Source organism: Miniopterus schreibersii, assembly GCF_964146895.1.
Source record: "Miniopterus schreibersii genome assembly, chromosome: 18".
Taxonomy (NCBI): Eukaryota; Metazoa; Chordata; class Mammalia; order Chiroptera; family Miniopteridae; genus Miniopterus; species Miniopterus schreibersii.
In genome coordinates, this window is record NC_138121.1 from 7,943,273 (window position 1) to 7,969,792 (window position 26,520).

The 26,520-nt window shown below is 51.1% G+C and overlaps 2 protein-coding genes across 3 annotated transcripts in view; one reads left to right on the forward strand and one right to left on the reverse strand.

The window, feature by feature from the left end:
- The window catches only part of LOC308547551 (galectin-10-like), a 27,541-nt gene extending 11,405 nt beyond the window's left edge, over nt 1-16,136 (forward strand). Inside the window, exons 1-4 of one of the 2 annotated variants that reach the window (XM_081118138.1) lie at nt 11,747-11,802; nt 13,524-13,600; nt 14,097-14,307; nt 15,955-16,136. In XM_081118138.1, the coding sequence (XP_080974264.1) occupies nt 11,788-11,802; nt 13,524-13,600; nt 14,097-14,307; nt 15,955-16,068 (417 nt within the window). In that variant the 5' untranslated portion in view covers nt 11,747-11,787 and the 3' untranslated portion in view covers nt 16,069-16,136. Of the gene's footprint in view, nt 1-11,746; nt 11,803-13,523; nt 13,601-14,096; nt 14,308-15,954 lie in introns of those variants that run through there. The other variant, XM_081118139.1, reaches the window with a different exon arrangement.
- A 3,214-nt stretch (nt 16,137-19,350) lies between these two features.
- SELENOV (selenoprotein V) lies at nt 19,351-26,059 on the reverse strand. The gene is made up of 4 exons (XM_081119045.1): nt 24,591-26,059; nt 22,649-22,844; nt 22,455-22,550; nt 19,351-20,594 (listed from the first exon to the last, which is right to left on the reverse strand). The coding sequence occupies exons 1-4, from the start codon at nt 25,952-25,954 to the stop codon at nt 20,565-20,567; spliced, it is 1,686 nt and encodes a 561-aa protein (XP_080975171.1). The 5' UTR covers nt 25,955-26,059; the 3' UTR covers nt 19,351-20,564.
- Nucleotides 26,060-26,520: the final 461 nt, after the last annotated feature.

Here is a 26,520-nt window from a genome sequence, read left to right on the forward strand (position 1 = left end):
CAAGGAGTCCCAGCGTGGCAGTCAGAGGTCACACCAGGAGAAATCTTTCTCTGTTCACCTTAAGAAGCCATTGGATGCATCCCCTGGTTGCGGTTACCTACTGCCACATAACAAACCTCCCCGAATCTTGGCTTAAAACAACAACTTACTCCTTGTTCTGTGGGCTGACCAGGCTCAGCTGGCCAGCTCTTGCTTAGGGACACTCATGCCATTGCAGCTGGACATCAGCTGGGCCAGCAGTCGACTCTCTGAAGGCCCTACTGGCTGGATGTCAAGTTGGCTTGCTCACATGCCTGGCAGCTGGCACTGGCTGTGGCCTTGGGCTGTGCTCTGGCGTGCCCATAAGTGGCCTCTCTGTGTGGCTTGGGCTTCTCACAGCATGGTGGCTGGGTTTTGAGCAGGAGTGTCCAAGAGAGTTTCCAAGCTTCAGAAGTCCCAGAATGCCACTCTGCATTCAATTGATAAGTAAATCACTAAGGCCAACCTGGATTCAGAGAGGGCAAGCCAACCGCCCTTGATGGGAGAAGCCTTCCAGGTGTCTACTTAAATGGACTTTTTGCAGTCAAGTCAGTCCCCCAAGAACTGCCGGCTGCAAGCCCCGTGTGGGTTTTTTTTGTTAATCCTCACCCGAGGATATTTTTTCCATTGGTATTGGCGGAGGGCGGGAGAACATCGATGTTAGAGAGACACATAAGTTGGCTGCCTCCCACATGCGCCCCAACTGGGGCCAGGGGTACCTCCAACTCAGGTACGTGACCTTTACTAGGAATTGAACCTGTGACCCTTCGGTGCACAAGCTGATGCCAGGGCCAGCCCCTTTTTTTTTTCTTGTCTCCCCTTCTCTTGGTGGTGCCACCCACTCTCCAGGGCTCTCAGCTGGAACCTTCACCTGGCATCAAGTCTTTTGTTGGAAATGCCAGAGGTCACTTAAGTTTCATGCCCCTTCACTCCATCCCGACTTTTCTCCGATGTCCTTCAGCTTTGAAAATTTTACCTTTTTGTTAAGTAAACTTTTTGACTGGAGTATAAGAATACATACCGTAAAGTGCACAAATCTTAAGTTTAGGTGGATAAATTTCCATATCCAGTTCAGTGGCCAAGGACATTGAGGTGAGTAAGACAGAGTGTCCCTTGTCCTTGCAGAACTCAGTCACTGTGGACTCTGGGAGGGCTCTGGTTCTTTAGGGATTTTCAAGACAAACTTTTTAGATGTAGACAAATATTAGAAAGTCAATGTATAATGACTTATATCCAAGCATTTCTATTTTAGTGCTCTTTCATATTGTGCATATTAACGCAGTGCAACTCATCAGTTACCCACGTATGTACTGGAGATGCGCGCTCATAAAATTACGGGGTATGTGCTCAAACAGGTTTGAGGGCTTCTGGTCTGGAGTGGGGAAGGCGCACGCACAGGACAATTTGTAAGGACAGGTCGGGAGTGTGGGGGGTGATGAGTTTTCTGGGGGAGAGGACAGTAAAGCTAAGATGTAAGAATGAGTCAGTCTGGAGCTGCACGTGCAGAGACCCCATCGTGGAGTAGTGTGAAAAAATGGGCAACTGCTTGTAAGCAGCAGCCAGATGAAGAAACAGCATTAGCAGCCCCAAAAGTCCCCCTCATGCCCCCTCTTAGTTGTTACCTCCCCATGACACACTTTATTTTCCAAAAATAACTAACAGTGACTCTCATTCCACATGCTCTTCTTCCAACATGCCACTCCCACATCAAAAGATGGAGGCTGTACACTCCTCTTGATCCTGGGCAGGTATTTATGACCAGGACAGACAAGGCAGTGTGGCAGAGGTAACACCGTGTGGCATCTGAGGCTGAGACACAGAGGACAATATGGCTTCTGCCTGTTTCTCTCTGGAAACGCTCACCTTGGAGCTCAGCTGCTGTGCTGTGAGGAAGCCCAGGGCGCAGGGATAGCATTCTTGGCCAGTAGCCAGCGTCAACTGCCAGGTGTGTGACAGGGGCCTTCAAGAAGACCCCAGCTCCAGCCACTAGCTGATCCAGCTACACGAGAAACTCCAAGAGAAAACCACCTGGCTGAGCTCGGCCCGATTCCAGAAACTTGAGTGACCACAGGGATCCGTTACCATTGTTTCATGTCAGTGTCGGGAGGTGTGTTGGCTGCAGCAGATACCGGTGCACCCCCGCCCGAGGGTGACCACCATGCTAACTGCTAGCACACCGATCCTTTGTGCCTGATTCTTTACTGTATGTAAGTGACATAAAATATATCAACCTCCAGGGCTTTTTTTTTTTTTTTTTTACCATGATTGCTGTGCTTTGCCCATCATATGAGGGTTTAATGAGTGGGTACACATTTTGGCTTCTGGTGCCCTTGTCCTTTGAGGGTGAGGTAGTGGACACGTCCTATTGGCCTATCCAACATCCATTCCCTTTTCTGGTTACAGCACCCCAAAATCCCCCCACTCTTGGTCTGTGTGTTGGTCTGAGTCCACCTGCTGACTCTCTAGAGATGAGCCCATAACCCAGGCCTGATTAATGAGAATATTCCGTTTCACTGACCACAGTGATTGTTCAGAAATGGGACTGTGCCCCAAGCCTGGCCACTGAGAGCCAGGGTGGGCTATGCTGAGACAGGGAGGAAGGGTAGAATCGAAGGGCAGAGCTGCTGGGGTGCTACCGATGGAGGCGAGCTTGCCTGAGAACGAAGACACTACAGAAAGGAAAGCAGAGCTGAGAGATGAAGAGAGAATTCCTTCTACCTCTTCAACCCTGACCGAGTCCAGCTGCGCCTGAAGGGAAACTCACCTGTTTCAATAGATGAGCTTATAAATACCTCTTTTCCTTAAGCAAGTTTGAGCTAGGTTTTCTGTCATTTGCCTCCAGAAGGTATCTATACATGTGGACTTTCTCAAAAAAAAAAACAACCCATCAACATTTCCTAATTCCTCATATGGATGAGACAGTATCGCATAGTACAGCAGTTCTCATATGTGGAATCTGGACCAGGAACATCAGCATCACCTGGGGCCTCGTGAGAAATGCAAACCCTTGAACCCAGCTTTAGTGAATCACAAATTCGGAATGGGTTCCAGCAAGAGCGTTTTAAGAAGCGCTGCTGGGGCTGTGCGCTCAAGTCACAGCATCACCGCAGTAGGTAAGAGCACAAACTTAACGTTCACTTTCCATCCCTACCTCTGTCTGGCTCTCTGAGTTTAGATAAGTTGCTTAAATCATCTGCTTTACATTTCCCATCTGTAAAATGGCATATTTCCTACAATGCTGTTTTGTGAGCCAATGAGTTTAGCAAGGTGGGTCGCTCAGCATAACGCGTGGAAAATAGCTCATGTTCATTAAAGTTAGATCCGCGGTTCTCAAATTAGGATAACCTTAGAATCACCTCTGGGCCCTCCCCCCAGAACTTCTGATTCTCATGAAGGAGAGCTGAGAATCTGCATTTCTAACAAGCTCCCTGGTCAAGCTGACGCTGCTAGTGCAGGGGACCCCACTTTGAGAGCCACTGAGTTAGATGTTACCGTTACTGGTCTCCAGCTCCCCTTCTAGTGGCTCTGCGGTCACCTCAGGTGCTCTGGAATCACTTTTTCCACTGACTCAGGCCTCTGTCTTCTCTCCCTCCCCTCTGGCATCATTTTGACAGATGAATTCTCTGTGCTGGTAACTGGAGCTCTGAGCACAGCCTTCCTCAGAGAGTAGCCCCAGCCTCCACCTGTTCAGGGCACCTGATTGATGGTTCCCTCAACCACAACTCCAGAACTCTCTCCAGCTTTCTTATATAAGCAGACACCTTCCCTCTTTATTTCTGGGAGGCTGCTGAGCACTTAAAATGTGGCTAGTGAAACTATGGAACTAAATTTTAAACTTTTATTTTAATTAATTTAAATAGCCGCACGTAACTGGTGTCTACCTTCTTGGACAATGTTGTTCTAGACCAAGCTCAGAGAATTCTAGACCAAGCTCTAGAATTCCTGAACCTGCCTCTTGTACCTGTGTGAGTCTCTCCCCAGGCCACCTTGCACCCTACACCCTGGGTAGGTCATGCTGGTGTGCACACCTGCAGATTCAATGGATGGGCAATACGTGACTTTGGGAGATAGACCAGCCTCCAACATGCAGACTAGGGTGTCCACATACATGCATGGATGCCCCTCAAGGGTTCAATATGTAGATAGAAATGGGAAGAGAAGGGTATGGTCCAGAATCCACAAATGTTAGAAATGGTTTGATTGGCAAATCCATTTCTCACTGATGTGGTGGCTACATGTGTGTTCATTGTGTAATTTTATTCATATATACATATGTGTATAAATGCCTGTGTGTATATAAAATTCTGCAGTTTAAAAGAGTGATTTAAAATTTGCCACTATTAGGATAGGGTCCAAGCTCTTCTCGTGACATAGCCTCGGACAGTCTTCTGACCATCTCTCTGGCCTCATCTCCTGCCGTCCTCTGCCCTAGTGTCAGCTCCAGCGACAGTGACCTTGTTGGGGAAAAGGCTGCCCGGCCTGCTCTGCCCAGCTGGGCTCGGCAACACGGGAACAGCACAGGCTGAGATTTTGGCCCCTCCTGCTGGGTGTGATGGCACAGGGTGACTGGACTTTCCGCCTGTTCTGCTGGGTCAGGAGCCTGAGCAGAGCTGGACCCCCCCCCCCCCCCAGACACGCTGAGATCCGAGTGCTGCGAAGGCCTCGTTTTTGGTCACCCTCCTTACTGGTTTGGTAGCGCGGAGGTGCTGGCGAGCTGCACAGAACTGGGATTTTTGGTCTGTGTCTCCGGGGACCCAGATGGGCCAGAGCTGAGCTCTGTTGCTACGTTGTGAGGGGGCAGAATTGAGCTCCCCCGAGAGTGCAGCCCGCGGTGCCCCAGGAAGGAGAGGGAGCGCCTGCACCCCCTGCTACACATTGCAGGAGACTGATCACCCTGCCAAGGCCCAGATACCCCACTGGGTGCAGTTTCATGGGGGAAGGGAGGGCAGCTCAGAGCAGGGACACTCAAAGTGTGGGCCCTTGGAGGCTGTTGTCTGAAACTGGGAGGAAGTCTTAACCCCTCCTGCCGGCTGGGCCAGCATCCTGGGTGGGTGGCTTTCAGCCTATCCACCTGAGCCCAGGGTGGCCGAACTTGCTTCTGCACCCGGGACGGCTGGCTGTACCCAGCCTGAACCTTCAGCGAAGGGAGCCAGAGGGAACTGCAGTTGGAGACTCTGGCAGGGACTTATGCACTTGGCTTTGAAGCCGGGATTAACTTCCCCTCGTTGAGGGCAACCTCAGGAGGGAGGCAGAGGAGCTGGCTGGAGGAGGCAGAGATCCTCGGTCCTGTCACAGATCTGCCCCCAGCTCCAAGCTGGAAGAAGCTGGCCTATTACACATATTGGTCCTTCCCATGCACACACAGGTCTAGTAGACACAGACACGAACAGTGACTGACAGCGACCTGCACCTGAAACCCACCCAAGTGGACCCAGAATCAACACAACCAGTCGTGGGTTTCAGATGACATTGGAGCTGCTCCCAACTGGACACATAAGCAGCACACCCCACGAGGGATCCCAGAAGGCACCAGACCCTGCTGGGAACAACCCCGCCTCAGAAGGCAGCCCCAGCACAGTGTCTCATGCACGGTGATCGAGGTTGACCCCTATAGTCACCCAGCCTGAAGGGTTAACTCAGACCACAAAAGGGCCTACAGCAATCAAGCCTCAGCTACACCAGGGGGAGCACATAACCCACAAGAGACATGCCCGGAACACAGAGCTCAGATGATCTGGAAGACTGTGCCTCTGAGCCCAACTAGACACCCCGGACCTGCACCAGCACAGCAGCTTCCAAGACGTGGTGGGTGATGAGCCTCACAGTCAGCCAGCCTGAGGGTGGATTTTAGCCATGAACAGGCCAAGAGCGATCAAGACCCAATCACAGCAGGGCCCACATAACCCACACAAGGGGCACCCCTAGAGGACTCACCTCAGGAGATCAAGGAGACTGCCTCACTGTGTCCCACAGGACACCTACTACATAAGGCCACCCCATGTAGACTGGGCGTCACGGCCCCTACAGGGGATCAAGCCCGAAACCCAGGCATGTGCCCTTACGGGAATCAAACTGTGACATCCAGGTTCATGGTTCGACATTCAACCACCAAGCCACGCAGGCCGGGCTTAAATTTTTATGGATTCTTCAAAAACTCCACCTGAAATGCCTGTGCTAATGATCACACCCACCTTATATGAAAATACCCAATAAATATATGTGACTCATACTCATAGAGACTCAGGAGGCTTTTCCTAGAAATAAGTGATAAATATTTATTCAAGAATCTGAGGGTTTACAAACCAGAAACATAACTAGGCAATACCCAGAGTGTCCTGAAGATAAGAGAAAAGCTAAGAGATTTTGTGTGTATATAGGTTTGCTTTCATTTTTAAAATTCTATTTATCTTGTTTGTTGAAAATATTACAGATGTCACCCTTTTTTCCCTACTGACCCCCTCCACCCTGCTCCCACCACTCCCCCCATAAAGTTTTTATAGCAAAAACACATTCTTGAAAAAAATCAGACCTGCCCAGGCCAGGTGGCCTCCATTGGTTGGAGTGTCATCCCTTACGCCAAAAGGTTGCGGGTTTGATTCCAGGTCAGGGTACACACCTAGGTTGCAGGTTCGATCCCCAGTCAGAGCACATATGGGAAGCAACCGATCGATGTTTCTCTCTCACATCAATGCTCCCCTCTCTCCCTCCCTCTCTCTCTCTCTCTCTCAGCAATAAAACATATCCTAGGGTGAGGGTAAAGCAAACCAGTCTGAAATGGAAATTTTCTAAAGGAGCAGTGCTTTGGAGACTGGATATTAGTTGGTCTGGATACCTGAACATTCTTTCCTTAGTCCCTCAGCAGGGAATCAGGTGGTCATCTGGAGGTTTGTTGTATATCTAGACATTAATGCAGGACTGGAAAGTTCAAAAGATTAAGTTCCCAGGCTAATAAAAACAAGAATAGAATTATTTCTTCATGACAGCAGTTTCTTTATTTTTGTAATTAGGAGCTTGACTATAGTGATTCCACTTTATTTCTTTACCCTGATCCTCCCCTAACATTAGTCATTTCCCTGGAAAATGAGGCAATCGTGATCACTTGTAATTTGCAATTTAGGCTTCAGTAATGAGATTAAGCCTCGCTTCACAGTTGACAGAATTCTTAATTCTGCAAACTGGTCTACCTATGTATTTTGCCAGTTTTTCTCTTGCACAATCATTTCATAATTTTCTTCAAAACCTTTATGTAGTACACATTCTTTTTTAATGTAGTTTGAAAACATTCCCTCCTGGCTCGGCATTACAACAAAGGCTGGCAGAGCGGCTGAGGACAGTTTACACTGAGAACCACTAAGCCCTCCGCAGCATGCGTTTACCAGGATTCTCGTTTCCTTGCACTGAATAAAGTTACACACGGCTGGAGGTAGTTTTCTATTTCTTGTCTTCTTTAGGCCGTAAAATCATAAAGAGATTCTGAAGGAATACTTAACTGAGATTTATTACGTATTAAAAATCCCTGCTGACTTCTGAGGATTGCTCTGTCATTTTTATTTTAACAAAAGAAAGAAGAGGCATTAAACAAACGGTTATAAAATAATTAGGAAGCACAGACAATAAGCAGAGGAATGCAGCAGGACACACACTAGATGCGGTTCCTGCTGGGAAACTAATGCAACGCTGTGCCTCGATTATACCTTAGGGAGGGAAGGAGGGAGGGAGGGAGGGAGGGAGGGAGGGAGGAAGGAAGGAAGGAAGGAAGGAAGGAAGGAAGGAAGGGAGGGAGGGAGGGAGGGAGGGAGGGAGGGAGGGAGGGGGGGAGGGGGGGAGGGAGGGAGGGAGGGAGGGAGGGAGGGAGGGAGGGAGGGAGGAAGGAAGGAAGGAAGGAAGGAAGGAGGGAGAGAGAGGAAGGAAGGGGGAGGGAGGAAGGGAGGGGGAGGGAGGGAAGGAAGGAAGGAAGGAAGGAAGGAAGGAAGGAAGGAAGGAAGGAAGGAAGGAAGGAAGGAAGGAAGGAAGGAAGGAGGGAGAGAGAGGAAGGGAGGGGGAGGGAGGAAGGGAGGGGGAGGGAGGGAGGGAGGGAGGGAAGGAAGGAAGGAAGGAAGGAAGGAAGGAAGGAAGGAAGGAAGGAAGGAAGGAAGGAAGGAAGGAAGGAAGGAAACAGAAAAGACATTATAAAGGTAAGTATTTTCCCTGTGGTTTTGGGACTCAGGCTACATTCCCAGGAGCGAAGTTCCCTCCTTAATTTGGGGGAAACGCCTCTGCGTCCGCACAGTGGCGGCCCGTCGCACTCCCGCAGCGGGCCCAGGGCCCTTCTCCAGCCCCTCGCCCGCACGTGCTGTTGGCTGGTTTGCGGAGGGCAGCCCTCTGGGCAGGTGCGCGGTGACACCTCTGTCCTTCTAACTTGCCCCCCTCTGATGCTCGGTGACGCTGAGCGTTTCCCGCAGGTCTCTTGGCCATCTGTAGGCCATCTTTGGAGAAGTGTCTATTCCTGTCCTTTGCCCATTTTTAACTGGATTGTCCCTCTTCCTTTTGCTGAGTGTTATGGGTTCTTTATCTATTTGGGGAATTATCCCTTATCGGAGGCATCATCGGGGAACATGTGTCCCACACGTGGGCTCCCTTTTCACGTTGAGGATGGTTTCTTTTCCTGTGCAGGAGCTTTTTAGTTTGACGTGGTCCCATTTATTTATTTTTCCCTCTGTTTCTCTTGCCCTAGGAGGTGGATCAGGGAAAAGTCGGCGAGGTGCGATGTCTGAGACACAGACTGAACTCTGGAGCCCAGCGGACAGTCTGCTTTTGTTCCGTTTTGCCTTCGAGTCATGAAACCATGAGTAGATCCCAAGGAAACACGCAGTCTAGAGATATTTCTTTGCTCAAATCACTGCTGGTTTCGGAGAAATGCTCTCTTGTGTCTTGTACTCCAGAAAGAAGTTGTTTAAAAAGATATTTATTTATTTACTTATTTATTTATAAAATAAAGAGTTAGTAATAAACACAATGGAATGTCTGCCCTCGATTTACTGGAAGGTCGTGAGAAATGGTCAATTCCTGGCTTTTTTGTAACGCTTGAACCACAGGGTTTTCTAGAAGGAAGGCAGGAAGGAGGGAGAGAAGAAGGAAGAGCCTGTCTTAAATGATTGAAATGTCTCTATGCTCCAAACAAAGCTTTCAGAGAAAAATTGATAAATTCTTATGTAATTCAGAAGATTTTAAATCAAAAGCTTTTACCCAAAGGAACCACGCTCACGCTGATAGCTTTTCATATATTTTTCCAGAGTTAAAATAAGATTATTTAATCATAATAACGTGTGATAAATACTATACATATTTTTACAACTTACTTTTTTTTTTTTTAAATATATCTTTATTGATTCCAGAGAGAGGAAGGGAGAGAGAGAGAGAAACATCAATGATGAGAGTCACTGATCGGCTGCCTCCTGCACGCCCCCTCCTGGGGATCGAGCCCGCAGCCCGGACCTGTGCCCTGACCGGGAATCGAACCCCGATCGGCTGGATCCTAGGTTGACGCTCAACCACCCAGCTGGGCTAGTCCTTACTTTTTAAAATGACTCCAAGAAAACGGGTCATTGGGGAGAAAAAGGGACATCTGTAATATTTTAAACAATAATAAAATTTTAAATAAATAAATAAATAAATAATAAAATGACTCCAAGATGTGTGATTAATTGGGGGTGCTATAATTATTTGAAACATTTATCATGATTAAATTATAACTTATTGAAGTTTTATTATTACATATAATTTTTCCTTTTGAATGTCCCATATTGACAGATGGGGTTGGAAGTTGACCAAGGGAGTGAAACACAAAAGCTAAGGCTATTTTTCCAAAAGGTATTTGTACCTTAGATTTGGTTACATTTCTTCAAAGTTCTGAAGACAAGAATCTTATATCTTGCCCCCGCCCCGTGTCTCTTGGCTTTGCTTTGGCAACAGGCAGCGGGTAAAAGGAAGGAATTTTGTGCCTTTTCTAGCCAGGTTTCGATTTGCTGTGGGCAAAGCTTTAAGTGACCTCACCTGTGAACATGTCCAGCTGTGACTACAGAGTCCAAAAGAGGGACCAAGCGTCCCCACCCCTCCTACCAGTCATGATTTTTTCACGGGAGACTGAAAAAAAAAATCTCATCTTGAACAATGGTAGACAAAGGACACAATCCATTGAAACTTCCTTGTGATCCCCTGAAGACAATATTTACTTAGAGCTGCTCTCTCCCTCGGCTCCCCAAATTCCCACTAAGGCCGCATGTGGCCACCAGTTTGCTGAGTAAGGTGACCAGCCTCTTACAGTGTCTCTCAGCTCATAGCAGCATGTGGCCCCCAGGACTTTGTTCCCCATCCAAGCGAATAAATGAACAGACCATAGAAAAGCGAGCACCCCCGGCCGGTGTGGCTCAGCGGTTGAGTGTCAACCTCGGATCCAGGCGATTGGGGTTCGATTCATGGTCAGGGCACATGCCCGGGCCGCAGGCTCGATCAATGACTCTCTCATCATTGATGTTTCTGTCTCTCTCTCCCTCTCCTTTCCTCTCTCTGAAATCAATAAAGATATATTTTTTTAAAAAATTAAATTAAATTAAAATTTAAAAAATAAATTTTAAAAAAAAGAAAAGAAAAGAAAAGCGAGCACCTTCCAGATGTCGCATAAGCACCAGCACCTCTTGAGGACTCTCAGGGGCACAAGCGTCTCGGGGAACAACCTTACGGAGGCTGCCCAGAGGCAGCTGTTACGCAGAGAGCCTGAGGGAAATGACCCCGATTCTGCCCTGAGTGGCTGAAAGGCTTCTGTTCTCAATCTCAATCTCTTCAGAGCCACAGGGAGAGAGAAGCCTCGTTGGATAAAATTAATCAACTGTTGAGTGTGCAGGTCATGAAAACACTATTTCGTGTCAGTAATGGTTACATGGAATATGCCCCTGCTTAAAAGTCCTGTTTGAGGTTTTGAACTTGAAAAGGGCCCTCAGTTCTCCAGCCCAGGCAAAGACTGAAATCCCATCGCCTGCACTTGTACCTGTCCTCAGACAGGCCTGGAACCAAAAAACCACACAAATCAAAGGGGAGAGTTTAAGGATCTCCCATTTTTCTCTGAATCTGAAGGACAATCAGGGTCTCTGTGATCTAGATGCACAAAGATGCCCAGGGATACATGAGAGGGGTGGCTGGAGCCCAGGGGTGTGAGAGGACAACGCACACTTGGCATTGGCGGAGCCAAGGGTCCTGCTGGGGAGTGGAGATGACACCAAGATTTGTCTGCCTCAATCTCCAGGTCTGCTGAGGAGCAATTTCCATGCTCTCCCGGGACCTCTGGAAGACGGTCATCACCCCCAGGACCACCAGTTTTTTGCCACTGTTCAAGTTAGAAGAATGAGCACCTTTTGGGTGGGCTCCACCCTGTGGGGTAAATACTTGGTGAGAGGCAAGTAAGCTGGATTTTAGAGCCACTCACCCGCTCACTCCATCACCCTTACTCATGCGTTTTTCCTGCTACTTCTTCCTGACTCACAGTTTTCTCATGAAATGTCCACTGCACACAAACACATCCTGCTCAAGGCCAGGTGCAAACACATAGTTGTGATTGATTGTGTTTTTGACACCCCACCCCTTCTCATCTGCTGGGAATGTCGCTAGAAGAGGCTTAGAGGCTGGATGGAAGCCAGAGGGCGAGGTTTCCAGAAATCATTTATATTCTGCCGCTTGCACCGATCACACACACAACCAGGCACAGTTAGGAGGAGCTGCCCAGCAGAAGACACAGCAATGGCAGAGCTGAAGGTGAGTGGAAAAGACACGGTCTTCAATGATCCCATAAAGGAAGGAGGAAAGAGTGTGCGATCGTCTAAGATGAAGACATTTGGAATGTTCTACTGGGGGCTGTGAGTGTGGAGAAGAGAGACACCTTGGGGATATGATGATGGAAGCCTCATGGGGGCTCGTGGTGACCCTGGGCCGGTGTAATGCAATGTCCCAATGTCAGCAATGGTGGTGTCTGACTGAGCATGAATTCTGTTGGGACTCTGTGACTTTGGGTGGGAAGTGGAAGCAACGGGGATAATGGAGTGTGTGCGTGGGTGCGAGGGGTGAGGCTGCACATTTGCCTTCACGACTCTGAGTGTGTGTGAGTGCAGCTGGGCCAGGGGAGCAAGGGCGCATGTCTACATGAGTAGGAGGGCCGAGAGGTATGTGACACGGTGAGTCCCATGTCTGTGTGACTGTGTGTGGTGTGGGACTGTGACTATGTATGTGGCTGTGTCTGCATGTGAGGGCTCTCCCCTACGTGGTAGTGACTGTTGAAGTAACTATGGGTCTTTCCATGTGTATCAATGTGGACCCTGGTTGGTGAACTGGTTCGATTCCCGGTGAGGGCACAGGCCCGGGGTTTCAGGCTTGATCCCCAGCAGGGGGTCGTACAGGAGGAAGCCGATCAATGACTCTCATCATTGATGTTTCTATCTCTCTCTCTCCCTTCCTCTCTCTGAAATCAATAAAGACACATTAAAACACACACACACACACACACACACACACAAAAGAAGGGTGGGAGAAGTTGAACCTGGACTGTGGGGCCCTGGATCCCCTGTTGGGTCGGCACTCAGTGACCACCCCTCCCCGCTCCTGCTTCAGCTCTTCCCCAGCTAGTCTGTCCCTGTCCTGCAGGAGGAGGGTGAGCAGATCTTGGCTCTCTGGGGAAGGCAGTTGGAGGACTTGGTTTCAGAGAATGGATCACCTGAAGATGGATGGAAAAACATCAGCCTCAGTGCAGACAAAGCTTACACTAGATATCAGAGATCAATGTGTAGATTCTGCCCAATCACTTGCTGTCCCCCTCCCTGTGTGCAGGTACTGACTGCGTCCTTGGCAATTTCTACACATTCCTGAAAGGACATGCATTGCCCTTGAAAATTCTGATGCATATATATTCAACACACAGGAGTCTCCTTTTCAATGATTTTCCTCTCTCTTTAAACATTTTATATTGGAGTGAATTTTTATATTTTTATACTTTTACATCCTAAAGTCTTGTCTTCACAGTTTCAGATAGAAAATGATGAGAGGTAGAATTCCAGAAAGGGCCCTCCCCTTCTGCTAGGTCACCCCTGTGTAGACCCTACACATGCCAGTGACCAGGCTAAAGGTTTAACATCTCTTAGAGCAGCTATTCCTGAGAACACCCTGCAAAGTGGGAATTTTTTGATAATCCTTCTTGTACTGAGAAAACTGAGGCAAGGAGAGTTCAAGTGATGGCCCTAAGATCCCATGGCTAGTAGAAGCAGAATCAGCACTGGAATCCAGGCCACCTGGCTCTTGACCCTTTGCTGTTAACTCCCACCCTCTTGTCTCTTCAAGGACACAGGGACCTGCCTGTGGTGAGGTGGGAAGAATTGTGTCCTCAGAGCTTGTCCTTTGATGTCTAACCTGCTTTGCCACTGGGTGTTGTAGGAGAGGAGACCACACCTGGCCTTGCCCCTCTCATCCACTCTTGTCTCCCATGGCAGGTCCCGTACATAAAAAGTATATCCTTGAATATTGGTTCTTCGGTGACAATCAAAGGGAAAGCTAACATGCCTTTCATGTGAGTACTCTATAGTCCATGGTGGGGAGGTGACGGAGAAGTGAGATTATTGAAGCTTTGGAGGTCACTTCATGCATGAGTGATGTTAAAATGTGTAATTAGCATAACGGTAGCACAACGCAGTTGCAATTTTTGGAGACCTATCTTGTGCCAGGATTAAACCTACAGGTGCAGGACCTTGGGCAAGTGTTGAATCTGGGGGCTGGGGTCACTCAGGAGCTGTGGCTCATTATCAAGGGGCATAGAATTTCCAGGGCATGAAAAGTAGGGACAGGCCTGTGACTGCTGCTCAGTTTGAGTTTGGGCTAAGAGATGAGGGATCTCACTACCTTGGGCAGGACAAGCTAAAGCAACCCCACAAGGACAAGTCCTGCAGTATCACCCGGGAAGGCCTGCCTTCTACCGGGGAGGAGTTGGGAACAATGCATATGTGTGTGTCAAAGGTGGAGCCCGCAAGGAAGGCTCCTGCCCAATGCACTGTGTGCTTTGCCTTCAGCATGAGCCCAGAAATGCAGGTGGATTTCCTCACGGGAACTGAGGAGAAATCAGACATCGCCTTGTCTTTCCGAGTGTACTTTGGAAACTGTGTGGTGATGAACAGCCGTCAGTGCGGGGACTGGGAATCAGAGGAGAAATACAGCTGTATGCCCTTTGTGGATAGCCAACCGTTTGCACTGCACATCTCGGTGCTGCAAAATGAATACCAGGTGAGTGTGACCAGGATCGTCCGCTGCTTGGGCTCTAGGGGCTCTCAGAGGAGGACAGTGCTCTCCCTGGCCTGGCCCAGGAGTCATTCAGGGTCACCTCCTGCCCCTCCCATCACAGAGTACCCCCTGCCATGCTCGGGTCCTTTCCCAGATCTAACCGGGGTCAGATCAGCACACACGCCTATTGTCCATGGTGGAGAATTTCTTCCGTCTCCACTCACAGCCATCATTTCTACCGATGCTGTCATTCTTACAATTTAAAGTAGGAGATTCTTTAAAGACGCATATCATTATAATTAGTCTAAAATTAAGTCTTTCCTATATTCCCAAACTCCAGTCCTTCTCTCCAGAGCAACAGTTACTAGTCCCTTTGTTCCCCTTCCAGATATATACTTGCATAAGTCTATCTACCTACTTACCTATCTATTTATCATCTGTCCGTGTCTGCTTTTATTTCTTTTTAACAAATGATGTTATAAGGTTTTCTACAAATCACACATTGAGAACTAGAGTTTATTTGTTGTCAAAGAATGTGTGTTAGAGAAATCACTGTACCTGTGATGCCCCGCGTTATTTAACGTTTGCCTAATATTCCAATAGAGGCGCCATCAGAATGACTCGACTCGACCCTTTTCTTGCACATCTGGGTGGTTCCCATGTTTCGCTCTCCCGAATCCTATATCGCCTTTGTCACCAGCAAGCTCCCAGTACTTATGTGGGAGGATAATTTCAGAGAAATGGAATGACTGGTACAAAAATTGTGTGCATTTTAAATTAGAAAAATTGAGACCTCAATAAGTTGACCTTTTTCACCATAGCCACACTAATAAAGTATATATTTAAACATTCTGAGCTGCTTAAATGGAGAGACAATTTACCTCTTATTATGATTGAAGCGAGGCATCTTTTCATATGCTTATAAGCGGATTCAAAAAATCCTCATTTTTATGTTTTTATTGATTTTTAGAGAGAGAGGGAGAGAAAGAGATAGAAACATCCATTGGCTGCCTCCTGCACGGCCCCCACAGGGGGTCGAGCCTGAAACCTGGGCAGGTGCCCTGAGAGGAAATGGAACCGGGGACCTCTCGGTGGGCGGGTGGATGCTCAACCACTGAGCAACACCGGCCGGGCAAACCAGTCTCTTTTTCAATCGTATGTACTAATCCACCTCTTTAAGAACACTCAAGTTTTATTTTTTACTTCCGTCACCCCAAATCTGAGTTACTGCAAGGAAAACCTAAGTCATTAGAAGGAAATGGCAGGAAGGTTTAGCAGAACTTAAACTAACGCACAGAGTGCCTAGCATCCACTTAGCCTGGGATGCTCTGTGCAAGATGCGGAGACTCAAGGTTCGTGAGACACAGCTCCTGGCCATGAGGATCCTCGAGGCTAAAGGGAGGGCCAGGCAAACAGGGCAGTGCAGCAGAGCCACAGCCCCTCAGTGGAGGAATGAGAAACACAGAAAACAGCATGTGCAACTGTCTGGAAGCGTCGCAAAGGGTGGGCCAGGAGAAGGGGTGTGTCTGCTGGCTTTTGAAGTGCCTCTAAGTTTCTGGGTGGGTGGTCTGTGCATAGGGCAGAAGTGGAAAGACAGACGGCACGTTTTGTTTGGAGGATACTGTATTTATGGCACATTTTCCCTTCCAGATAATGGTAAATGGCCGCCAATGTTACACGTTTGCCCATCGACTCAGGCCAGAATCTGTGCAGACGTTACAGGTGTGGAGAGATGTCTTCCTGAATTCAGTGAGTGTCAGCTAGAGAAGGACGTGACCAGACTCCCCATTGTCAAGGAGATTCCCTCCACCTAAGTGGCCACCTGATTCCCAGAGCTCACTGACAGCATGGGTCCCCACCCTTCCCCCACACTGGTCATTAAAACTCCCGAAAACTTAACAAGATTTGTTTCTTGCTTCAGAGGGAAAAAAGAGAAAAAAAGATTAAGTGGGCAACGCCAAGGAGGGTAAGGGTCCTGGGGGGGAGAGTGAGGAATCAGAGGAGCTGACCCTACGGAGCAGGACTAGCTTCCGTGGGGCTTTGGTGCTCACCGGGTCTGGCCCTGGAGTGTGTCACTTGTGGAGGTGGTAGGGTTGCAACCTGGCCTGGTCCGAAGCCGTCCTCCGGGTGCAGTGGCTCTGGGGCCTCCTGGGAGGTGCAAAGTCAGTCACTGCCTGTGCCCCCCCTGGGGCCCCCCAGCACGAGCTGCAGAGCAACCTGCAGATGGCTGCTGCTTGTGTTGGGCTTAGAGGTGCCCAGGGGAGGCCGAGCTGAGAACCAAGGTGGGCTGCTGCTAGTGAGGGGCCTGGGGCCACTTAGTGAGGGGTCGGGAGTACGCAGAGGCCAGGTGCCGCTCACTGGAGAGATTTTAGGAAAGTCCGAAGCTTGAGGCAAGAGGGGCCAGTTGTGTGGAAAAGCCACTGGAAACAGCTTGGGTGAGCCCGCAAGTGGGTGTGCCGGGGGGTCTCGGGGAACCATTAGGGTGGGGCGAACAGTGAGCCAGGCAGATGGAGGCTCAGATATGCCCCCCACCTGTCTGCTCTTTTCGGGGAGGGCTCAGCAAAGGAACAAAGGCCTCTGGCAGCACTCCTGTCTGGGAGAAAGCTGTCCCCCCAGCTCTTGCCCGGATGCCAGACAATTTAGTTGCTCCCCGTACACCCCAGGTTCCTTTCAAGCTGCTGCAGGGCGCTGGAGCGCTGAGGGAACGAATCCGAGGAAGTAGGTGCGCGGGCCCTTTAAGAGGAGCGGCTGGGCTCCCGCAGCCTCAGTCACTCAGCCACAGTCCCCCTGGTTTCACAGCCAGAAGTTGTGGGGGCTTCTCTTCCTGGCCCTGGAGCCCTGGGCTGAGGTGACTGGTGTGGGGCGGGGACCCCTTGCTCCTCCAAGGGGACCTCCGCAGCCGAGATTCCCTCCCAATTAAGAACTGCCACAGGCTCCGGCCGGCGTGGCTCAGTGGTCGAGTGTTGACCAGTGAACCAGGAGGTGAGGGTGCGGCTCCCCGTCAGGGCACAGGCCCGGGTTGCGGGCCCCATCCCCAGTCGGGCCCGTGCAGGAGGCAGCCGATCCATGACTCTCATCATTGCTCTTTCTCCCTCCCCCTCTCCCTTCCTCTCTGAAATCAATAAAATCATATTTTTAAAAATGAAACAAAGTAAGTGGTAAAAAGTTTCCCAGTCAGCATCTTTGCCATCATCGTGTAGCTTCATCTCTTCGGCGCAAGTCCCTTCCTTTTCCGTGAATGCCCCCACCTTTCCCACGAAGTTTGCTGCACTGCTCTGCGCGGAGATCCGGCTGTCACTTCGCCTCTGAAGGTCCTCAGCTGTGCGAGATTCTCAGCTGTGCTGAGTTACTGTTACCAGCTCCCTTAAGGGGTTAGCTTTTTTTTAATTGATTTCAGAGAGGAAGGGAGAGGGGGAGAGAGGAACAGCAATGATGAGACAGTCATTGATCCGCTGCCTCCTGCTCCCCCCGCTGGGGATCGAGCCCGCAACCGGGCACGTGCCCCGACGAGAATGGAACCGCCAGCTCCTGGACCCTAGGTCAGTGCTCAGCGCCGAGCCACGGCGGCCCGGCAGGGGTTAGCTTCCCCCCTGCTCCCTCCCTACCCCCAAGTGACGGGCTTCGATTTAATTCTGACCCTACCCTGGAGTTAGCATCAGACTCCACGGGCCGACGGGCTGGGTCCCCGGGACTGCGCTCGCCTCAGATGCCAGCCACAAGCCTCGGGGCCTTTCCCACTGACCGGCTCTGAATCCGGGGGCTCCCCACAACCCCTCGGGTTTGATAAGTCGCTAGAACAGCCCACAGAAATGCAAGGGCTATGCTAACAGCGTTACTATACAGGATACGACTCAGTAGCAGCCCAATGAAGAGCTGTGCGGGGCAAGTCAGGAAGGGCCCGGGGACAGGCCTTGTCTGCCCTCTGCTGTGGGGGCAGGTGCGCCACCTTCCCCGCACAGCTGTGTGCTCGCCAACCAGGACGCTCCCGAGTGTCCCCAACCAGAATTTCTACGTGGAGTTTCGTTACACAGGTATGACTGAGTAACTCCTTGGCCAAGTAATTAAACTCACTCCCCAGCCCCTCTTCACAGCCCTAGGTTGGGCTGGCCCCAAGTCCCAACCTTCTAGTCCTGTGGCTGGTCTTTCTGGTGACCAGCCCAATCCTGCAGCTATCTAGGTGCCCACTATGAGTCCCTTCAGTAGCATAACAAAGACTCCCATCCCTGGGACAACTCGGTATTTGAAGCTCTGTCCCAGGAGCTAGGTACAAAGTCCATGTATATTCTGCATTATACCACGCCACTGCATACAAATTGTTCTCAGTGTGTGTGACAAAGTGACTTTGGGTGAGCGAGGCTGTGTTTCTTGGTGTGACTTTGTGAGAGTTGGTGTGATTGAGAAGCTGCACAGGAGATTAATAATAACCAGTGTCCAGGGCTCAAAAGGAGGTTCCTTCCCATAAAACCCACTCACACTACAAACCCCTCACTTTGGTAGACTTGAGTGAAGGTCAAGACTGGAGGGGGTCACAGGGCTGGGGTGATCTCATGGAGGACACAGCCTTCCCATCTGGTCAGCTTTCACCTTCTCTGTACCTCAACCCTTTCTCCCCCCCTTCTCCTCTTCCCCTTTATCTCAGGAGCAAAACCAAGGCCTCTTCTTACCTCTCAGAGCATTTTCAGATTTCCCCTTGCTTGAACAATTTAAGAGGCATGCCGGCATGTACAGTGACTTCTGACACCAACTCCCGAGTTAGCCCAAACTTCACAGGTTATGAACAGAGTCCCCCACAAGACTGCCCTCACTCCAGGCACTAGCTGCAAGTTCAGGGGTCCCCCAGGCCACTCTCACTTCTGACCAAGTGGCTACAAGTTCAAGGATTCACACTGCCCGCTTGTTACCAGTCGTCAGGGGGTCTGGGCCCGGGGTGGGTCTGCCTAGGGCCCGCTGGTCGTGTGTGGCTCTTGACTTCATGTAGGAAAGATTTCATAAAACGAGTCCAAGCGTTTTTTGAGAGTATGTTTATTAAAGCTGGGAACGGTGAAATAAAGGAAGGGCTTAAGGTAGGAGAAGCAACAGGAGAGAGAAAGTCAGGGAAAAGGGGACCTTGGAGACAGGTCCAGGGGGTTAGCCCAGGTGGAGCTGCCGCTGCCCACTGTTCCCCTGGTTGCAAGTCCCGTGGAGTCCCCTAGAGTTTAGGAGATACATGTCCGTGGGGGAAGGGAAAGGTGTGGGCGTGCTCCCAAGAGGGAGAACGCACCATGGATCCTTTGTCTTGAAGCTGTTTTTCTTTCTTTGGCTGGCTGGAGGTGCATGAGGATGTCCACTGCAGCATTATTTACAGTGGTGGCCAGAGCTGGAGACAGCCTGGTGTCCACCCCCCTGGAGAGAGTAACCAAGGGGGACACACACCAGGGAGTACTGCCCAGCTCTCAGGAGTGGTGGGCCACACCTGCTCAGAGAAACACAGGGGGATGTTTAAACATAGTGCTTACAGCAATGAATCATTAGCCATTGGGAAAAAATGGGAATTCATGAGTCCCTAGAAGCTCCTGGAGCTTCCCCATGGCCACCTCCCAGTGTGGGGATGATGATTTGCCTAGACGGGAAGATGCCAACCAGACGCCCCAGGGGGGCTTCCTGCACTCACCCTCCACTGCGTCTCCTTCCCCACATAGTTTCCTGACACCAGCCCTTGCCCACAGAGTGCCCTCTGCATACAGATTTCTGTGGCAAATTCTATCCAGCATTTATCGGAGTGGTTCCTGCCTGCAGACAGCACAGTGGCCAGTGGCAGAGCTGGCCTGTCGCAGCCCAGGGAGAGAGAATGGGGTCCAAGCTCACAGGATGTCAGGGAAGAGAAGGGTCACTAAGTGGACTTGGGAAGCTTCCTGGTAAAGAATACAGGAGGGCTAGGCTGTGAATTTTGGTAGGAGTCCATGAACCCACAAAGGGCAGGTGTGTCTGGAAGGAGAGTGAGGGTAAAGGGTTCCTGGGGTCCTGCAGTTCTGCAGCAAACCTGGGGAGCAACAGGTCTGGCCTTATGTTCACCCTGCCCTTCTCTCCCCAACCACTGGAGATGCTGTGAGCACCGCAGCAGGCGGCTTCCACAGACCTCAGAACAGAGTGTGGTGACCAAAGACAGTAAGAACAGAACACGGGGAGGCAGGGATCCAGACTGTATTTTCCCCTTCATCCCACCAGACCCCACCCCAGCCCCAGCCACCATCGAAAAAGGACCTGACCCTGACGGCAACATTTCAGCCCTTCTCGTCATCATGCTGAGGCTCCTGAGATGGGGAAAGAAGAGAGAGAAAAATGTTTTTAATAACAATGACAGCAACTGTATAAAAATAATATCGTTTCTATCAGGCTCACTGTGTGTCAGGCACCATTCTAAAGCTTTCCTCGGATTATGATGCTCACTCGTGTCTCCTTGCTATTTTTTGGACACGATCCTATCTCAGGACCTTTGCACATGCTGCTCCCTCTGCCTGGAATATTTTCTACCCACAGTGGTTCGATCCCTTCTTTCAAGTGTTGACATATCCCCTTCCCACTGAGGTCTTACCTGACCCCTCAATTTAGAGCTGCAAACCCTTCCAGCACCGCCCATGCCCCTTCCCTTCTTCATTTTCCTTCTCACCACTTATCCACTGTCGCCACGCCGGAGCCGGAGCCCTGGAATATACTTTGAAATACTCCAGCGCAGCCCTAGCCAGGCAGCTCTGCTACTTAGCGCATCCTCCTGCCAAGGTTGCTGGCCCAGTCCCCAGGCGGGGCGCATACAAGAACCAACCAATGAATGGAGTGGAGCGACAAATACTACAGTGCCACAGTTAAAAAGTGGGGAGGAAAAGAGATGAAATGAGACAAGAGAAAGTTGGTGATAGTTGACCTGGGGGATGGGTACATGGAGTTTATTATACTGATCTCTCAACTAAGGTGTATGTCTAAAAGTTTCCACCAAAAATGTTTTTAAAAATTGTAGCTGCCATTTGTATAAAATTTGAGAAAATGCAAACTAATTTACGGTGACAGAAAGCAGATGGGTGGTGTCCTGGGATGGGAGAGAGGCTGGGAGAAATTACAAAAGTGTCTGAGGAAATGGGGGGTGGGGGGGTGGATATGTTCATTATCTTCCCTTTGGTGATGGTTTCACAGAAGCGTTCATACATCAAAACTCACCCATGTGTAGGCTTTAAACATGCACTGTTCTTTATATACCACTTACACCTCCAGAAAGTTGGAAACAAATGTAAAAAAAAAAATAGATATACAACAGACGAAGTATTAAATCAGTAGCGGCTTAAGTAATAAAAGAAAATTTTAAGTATCAGTAGCAGCTTGCAAATGTGGCTTCAAAATTCAGTACCAGTGGCAAATAAATTATGCACGTGTCTCAATGCCTTCAAACAACGTTAGCAACAGAACTTTCTGCAATGCTGCATTCCATGTCGTGCACCTGTGCTAATACCACAGCCACATGTGGCTATAGAGCACTTGAAATGTGGCTTGTGTGACTCATAACTGAGTTTTAATGTATTTAATTTTAATTAACTTGATTTTTTAAAAATTGATTTCAGAGAGAGGAAGGAAGGGAGAGGGAGAGAGGCAGAAACATCAGTGATGAGACAGTCATTGATCGGTTGCCTCCTGCACGTCCCAGACTGGGGACAGAGCCCGCAACCCGGGTATGTGCCCTGACCGGGAATCGAACCAAGACCTCCTGGTTCATGGGTCTACGCTTAACCACTGAGCCACGCCGGCCAGGCTTAATTAACTTAATTTTAAATTGGAAAGCCACATGCTATTATTGGATAGCTCAACTTTACAAGTTAAAAAATATACACACAGACATATATATCTTTTGAAAATAAATTTATAACTGACATACACTGAGCGCTACTCCGAGCTGTGCATTATTTATTATCTTATATGAGGCATCTCACAGAATCATCTCAACAGCCCCATTTTTACAGATGAAAAAACAGGCTTAGGAAGGATGTAGATGACTTGTCCTGATTATAACATTGAGGACTGGCTGAGCTAGGATTGGGGCTGGGGTGTTTTTGCCCTGCCCCTTGCTCACCTACTCACCCACAGCCCAGCCTCCACCCCTCCCTCCCACCTTACCTCCCCCAGCTCACCTCCAGCTCTCCAGGTGCCTGCTCACTTTTCCTGATCTCACTGATAATGTTCACAATTTTCTGCATTCCGGCCTCATCCACAAAGCCATCACCTTTCTGAACAGAGGGGAAAGAGCACAGACATATGTGTCTCCCACAATCCAGGACCCCAGCACCACCCTCCTGCCCTGTCTGGGACCCTTACTCAGAATCACCTTCTTCGAATGAACCAGTTTCCCATTCACAAACACTTCAAACTCCCCGGTAGCCTGTGTGGCTATGTTGTCCTCCTGGGGAGCAAATGTTGGCTGTGGAGGGAATTTTGGGGGCGGGGGAAGGCTAACTGCTCCTCTCCAAGCCCCTGGGGCTTTCAGAGCCCTGACTACGCCCACTCCCCCAGTCACCAACACACTCACAAAGAGTAGACAATTTGGAAATTGTTTCTCCAGACTCTTTCTCAGTAGAATGTACTGCAGGGAGGAGATGAAATCACGCGGTCACAGGGTCACGGGGTCACAGGTCTTTCAGGGATGGGAAATAGGAACTCCTTCCAGACTTCACGTCCCACGCTCTCCCCAAGCCCAAAGCCAAAAACTACTCACCCGGAGGTTATAGCTTCAGAGGCCACTGGAGGCCAAGGGCAAAAGGAGGAGGCAGAGAGAGACAGAAGATACCGCATCAGTGTCCCCCCCAAGCCCAGAGGGACCCTGTGAACACTTGAGTCAGATCACATCCTTCCCCAGTCAGAACTCTCCTATAGAGCCATCTCCTTCAGGGCAGAAAACCACAGCCCTCCCATGGTCCACAAGCCCCCACAGGATCTGCTCCTATGCCTCTCTCACCCATCTCCTCCCACTCTCCCCCTGGCCCACTCTGCTACAGCCACAGGGACCCCCTAGCCTGCCTTCCAACATCCAGGCGTGCCTTGCTCAGAGCCTTTGCACTAGCTGTTCCCTCTGCAGAATGCAGTTTCTCTGGTATCTACACGGCTCTTTCTCTCCCCTCCTTCAGGTCTTTGCTAATGTCACCTTCTCGGTGATGCCTTCCTGACCACCCCCAGTTAAAACTGTGACGACCCCCTGCAAGATGCCTGTTGTTCACAGCACTGATCGCCTTCTAAGATACTAATTTACTGTGTGTTATACTTATTCCACACCAAAATGTCAGCACTGCAAGGACAAGAATCTGTTTTATTCATTGTGTATAGCTGATGGGTCTGGCACATGGGAGGTGCTTAGTAAATAGTTTTAAATGAATGAAATAATGAATCCATGGAATCAGAGAAAGAGATAGAAAGAAGGAAATGGGCAGAAAAAGAAAGAGAGGGAGATGAGGAAACGGGAGAAAGAGAAAGACACATATACAACACAGGAAAAGAAGAAACAGCGAATTGGGGAGAGAGACAGCCCCAGGCAGAGACAGAAAAGAGAGAAAGTGGGGGCCATAAAGGGGCAGAACTTTCTAGAGCAGAAGACAGGCATGGGGATTGAAGGGAAGATAAAACACCTCCCATGGAGGTATCCAGTCCTGGGTCTCAGGAAGGTCAAGGAAGGTCATTGCATTTACTGTTGTCCTTGACACAAGGGACACTCCAGACCTGGGCCAGCCTCCTTTGGCTTTGCACTTGCTGCTCCCTTCCCCCCCCCCCAATGCCTTGCTACTTTGGTCACCCTGGCCCCCAGCTCTTCACTTGGCAGCCTCCTTCTCATCACCGAGAAGATGCATCTCAAGTGCCACCTCCCAAGAAAGGCGGTCCCTAACCACACAATCTGAAGTTCTCCACCCCTTGTCCTCCCTCAGGGCACTCTATCTTTGGGTCTGCCTTCTCCAGCCTCCCTGGGGAAGAAAGCAGGTGGCTATGCTCAGCACTCCATCCCCAGCTCAGGCCTGGCCCATGGTGGGCAGGGAGGGAGGGAGGGAGGGATTTGAGCCAATGTGTGAAGCTTGGAGCCAGGATTCACCTCTGAGGGCAGAGCAGGAATTTGAACCTAGTGCTCTCTAGCCCCAAAGAGATGATAGGAGGCGTCAAGTTTCCCACCTGGGAATTGGGACTCCCTCCTCTCACCCTACCTTCAAATCCCCAAAGCCCCAGCACTTACCCTTCCCACCCTTTCCCCATGGGGAGGAAAGCAAGTGTGGGTGGGGGCAGCCCCTCACCAATAGATCACTCGAATCACGATTTTTTTGTCCACTTGAAAGTACTCGCTGCTGGACGCCACTGTGTTGGCAGCAGGAGGTAAAAAGGTGGCCAACGGGGAGGCCCCCAGGATGGGCCCAGCCGTGGAATCTGTCAAGTTGGTGGCCGCTGGATCTGCCGTCGGGGTGGACTCAAGTGTGAGCTCCAGTAAATCAGTGGCAAACGGAGTGAGCGCAGGGAGGGGCTCTTCGGTGGGCCCGGGTCCACTGGTGACTGATGGGCCGTGCTCCCCACCACGCGTCGGCGCAGGATCCTTATCGAGCAGCAAAGCGAGCTCTGGAGCAGGTTCTGAGGCCGGATCCAGAGGTAGCGCCGAGCTCGAGGAGGACTCCACGTCAGGGACCGCGGCCAGGACCGACGGGGGTGGGGCTGAGGTCAGCACCGGATTCGGGGCCCGGACTGGTGTCGGGGTCTGGACTGGGGTCACGGCCGGGCCTGGAAGCAAGGTCCGGATCGGGGTCGGCGTTCGGACCGGAGTCGGGGTTCGGACCGCAGTCGACGCCGGGACTGGAGTCGGGAACCGGACGGGGGCCGAGGCCGGAACTGGAGTTGAGGTCCGGACCGGAGCCGAAGCCGGGACTGGAGTAGAGAACCGGACGGGGGCCGAGGCCGGAACTGGAGTTGAGGCCGGAACTGGAGTCGAGAACCGGGCGGAGGCCGAGGCCGGAACTGGAGTTGAGGCCGGAACTGGAGCCGGGAACCGGACGGGGGCCGAGGCCGGAACTGGAGTCGGGAACCGGACGGGGACCGAGGCCGGAACTGGAGTTGAGGTCCGGACCCGGGCCGAGGCCGGAACTGGAGTCGGGAACCGGACGGGGGCCGAGGCCGGAACTGGAGTTGAGGTCCGGACCGGGGCCGAGGCTAGAACCGGAGCCGAGGCCGGGAGTGGAGTCGAGGTCCGAACTGGGGCCGAGGCAAGGAAAGGAGCCGAGGCTGGGACCGGAGTCGGCAACCGGACCGGGGCCGAGGCTGGGACCCGAGTCGAGGTCCGGACCGGGGCTGAGGCAAGGAAAGGAGCCGAGGTAGGGACTGGAGTCGGCAACCGGACCGGGGCCGAGGCTGGGACCCGAGTTGAGGTCCGGACCGAGGCCGAGGCAAGGAAAGGAGCTGAGTTCGGAACCGGGACCGGATTCGAGGGCTGGGCCGGGGCTGAGTCAGGGACCGGAGTCGATGTCGGGACCGGGGCCGAAGCCGGGACCGGGGCCGAGGCCGGGACTGGCATAGCAGTCCGGACCGGGATGGAGGGCCTGACCAGAGTCGAAGCCCGGGCGAAGGCGGAGGTCCGGGCGGGGAATGGGGCAGACGCCCGCGCCTGGTTGTTCATAGGGACCCCGGGGGCCCCGGGGAAACCCGGGTGGGATCCTGCCCGCCCTCCCTCGGTGGGCGAAGAAAGCCTCACCCGCACGAGGGTTCTAAAATGGGACGCGGCCACAAGGGGCACTGTTACACGGCGTTCCACTCGCCACGCAGTTTCTATTGCTCAGGACCAGGGATGAGGCGGGACCTCTAGATTTCGCCTAATAATTCCCATCCCCTTAGTCCCCCAACTACCACCACGGCAAGGAACACGCGATTGCCCCGGTGTTGCCCCCATTGCCGTTAATATACATGTGTTCAGTATATGTATATTGAGTTCCTGCCGTGTGCTCTGTCCCCTGTTGGGTGATTCTGGGGACAAAGCAGTGATTAGAACAGCCCTGTCCCAGTGATCAGGCTCCCTGTCCAGTTCGGGAGACATACCCATCACTAAACAATGACAGCCCAGTGTGGTCAGCACTGAAGAGGGGTAGGCACAGCAGAGAAGAGTCAAAGACATGGTGAGGGAAGCACAGGGACCTGTGGGATACCAGAAGAGATACTAGAACTAGTCTGGGGCAATCAGAGCTCCCT